Below are 2,034 nucleotides of genomic sequence, written 5' to 3'. Positions count from 1 at the left end.
TCTGAAGGATAGAAGTCAGGTGGTAGTAGCCAATGGGGCCACCTCCAATGACACGCAAATAGTGAGTGGTGTTCCGCAAGGCACTGTTTTGGGACCACTACTGTTCATAATGGCCCTCTCAGACATGCCCTCAGCCACACAGAGAGCCACAATCACAAGTTATGCAGATGATACAAAAGTCTCACAGGTAATACAGAACCCTGAAGACTCTATGCACCTGCAATGTGAGCTGGATGAAATATACAAGTGGGCTGAAAAGAATAACATGCAGTTTAATGCTGAAAAGTTTCAAGCCTTATGCTATCAGCATGCAAGACTAAATGCAGAACCCATTAAATACACGGAACCTGGAGGGACTGCAATTCCAGAGGCGCAGTCAATGCAAAACCTGGGCATTTACATGAGTAATAATGCATCCTTTCATGTGCATGTTGCTAAATTGTCAATGAAATGCAGGCGACTGACCGGATGGATTCTAAGTACTTTTAGAACAAGAGATCAGGAAACTATGATGGTGCTCTGGAAGACACTTGTTCTAAGCCACTTTGACTATTGCTCTCAGCTATGGTCACCAACCAGTGTCAAATTAATCTCAGAACTTGAGGCTATCCAATGAAGCTACACAAAGAAGATAGCCTCTATGCAGTATATAAGCTATTGGGAAAGACTCAAGAGATTAAGACTCTATTCCTTAGAGTGTAGGCGAGAAAGATATGCCATAATATACATCTGGAAGATCTTCAAAGGACTTGACCCAAACTTTGGCATTGAAAGTTACACAAATAAAAAAACTGGATGCCACTGCATAGTGCCAAGGACTCCAAATTTGCCATCAAGATGTAGGACAAGATACTGCAATAGCCTGGGCTTCAGAGGTCCACAGCTCTTCAATATCCTCGTGAAGGACCTGAGAGACCTGCATGGGGTGGATGTAGGTATCTTCAAAATAAAGCTGGACCTCTTCCTGTCAAGTGTCCCAGATGAACCAACTTCACTGCAGGCGGTGCAGATGAGGGCAGCTGCATCAAACTCTCATGCACCAAATGTCAATTCCTGAAGTAAAATTATGTAGCAACACCAAATGGCAGTACCCCAGCATGGTCACAGCTTATAAGCTGAAACTAGATAAAATGAAAAATGAAATGAAAATGTAACAAAGAAATTGGAAAGGTGATTGTGGGATGTAATAGAAATAACAGTCAAATCTCCCTTAAATCACACACCTTTTCACCTGAAAATACATTTATTTATTATTTTTTTTGTACCAAAATGGCTTCTCTCATAGTTTTTAAGTGCATTGTGCAAAATACTTGGTTAAAATTGGTCTGGAGTGGGGTGAGGGTGAGATGAAAAAAAGAATTATAAATTTTCCAAAATTTTTTCCCACAAAAAGATACCCACCATCATTTTGAAGGCAGTGTTGGAAAAAAAAATTGGAATAATCCTCATCAAAACGGAGAAAATCCAACTTACATGGATGTCTTGATTTGAAACTCTGCCCAAATCTCTTGTTACACAAGTTCAGATTCCTCTCTAATTCACTCCTCAATCAACATTTTTTCATTTGAACTTTTTTCTGAAGTAAGATTGTGTGGAGTTGGTAAAGTAGTAATCTATCAGTGGGGTGTGATTTTTTTATGAGACAAGATGTAATTGTTACTTTCTATTTGGTGTTGCAATTACATAGAAAATAACTAATTGGCTCAGGCTGTCTCATTTAAAGTCACTGCTGTTGGTGTTCCTCATGTTCAGGATGTTTTTGCTGCTGTTATTTCATAATGTTTGTTGTTTGTCATTTCAGACGATTCTGGTCGTACAGACATCTTCTGTCACATGATGCCATTCTACTCGTATGACATCCCCCACAGCTGTGGGCCTGATCCCAAGATCTGCTGCCAGTTTGACTTCAACCGCCTGCCAGGAATGCGCTACAACTGCCCCTGGAAGGTTGCTCCCGTTGTTATTGATGATGAAAATGTAGCAGCAAGGTAACTCATGAGATTACAACCATCTTTTTTTTTTTTTTTTTTTTTT

General features: G+C 40.0%; 1 protein-coding gene across 1 annotated transcript in view; it reads left to right on the top strand.

Annotated features, from left to right (window-relative positions):
• Positions 1-2,034, top strand: part of LOC106875688 (alpha-mannosidase 2x) — a 93,778-nt gene that overhangs the window by 21,056 nt on the left and 70,688 nt on the right. The window contains exon 2 of the mRNA XM_014923937.2: positions 1,802-1,988. Coding sequence (XP_014779423.2) covers positions 1,802-1,988 — 187 coding nt within the window. The remainder of the gene's footprint in view (positions 1-1,801; positions 1,989-2,034) is intronic.

The sequence above is a fragment of the Octopus bimaculoides genome, chromosome 28 (assembly GCF_001194135.2).
Source record: "Octopus bimaculoides isolate UCB-OBI-ISO-001 chromosome 28, ASM119413v2, whole genome shotgun sequence".
NCBI lineage: Eukaryota > Metazoa > Mollusca > Cephalopoda > Octopoda > Octopodidae > Octopus > Octopus bimaculoides.
Note: the sequence above shows the minus strand (reverse complement) of the source record. Positions and strands in the feature narration are given on the sequence as shown.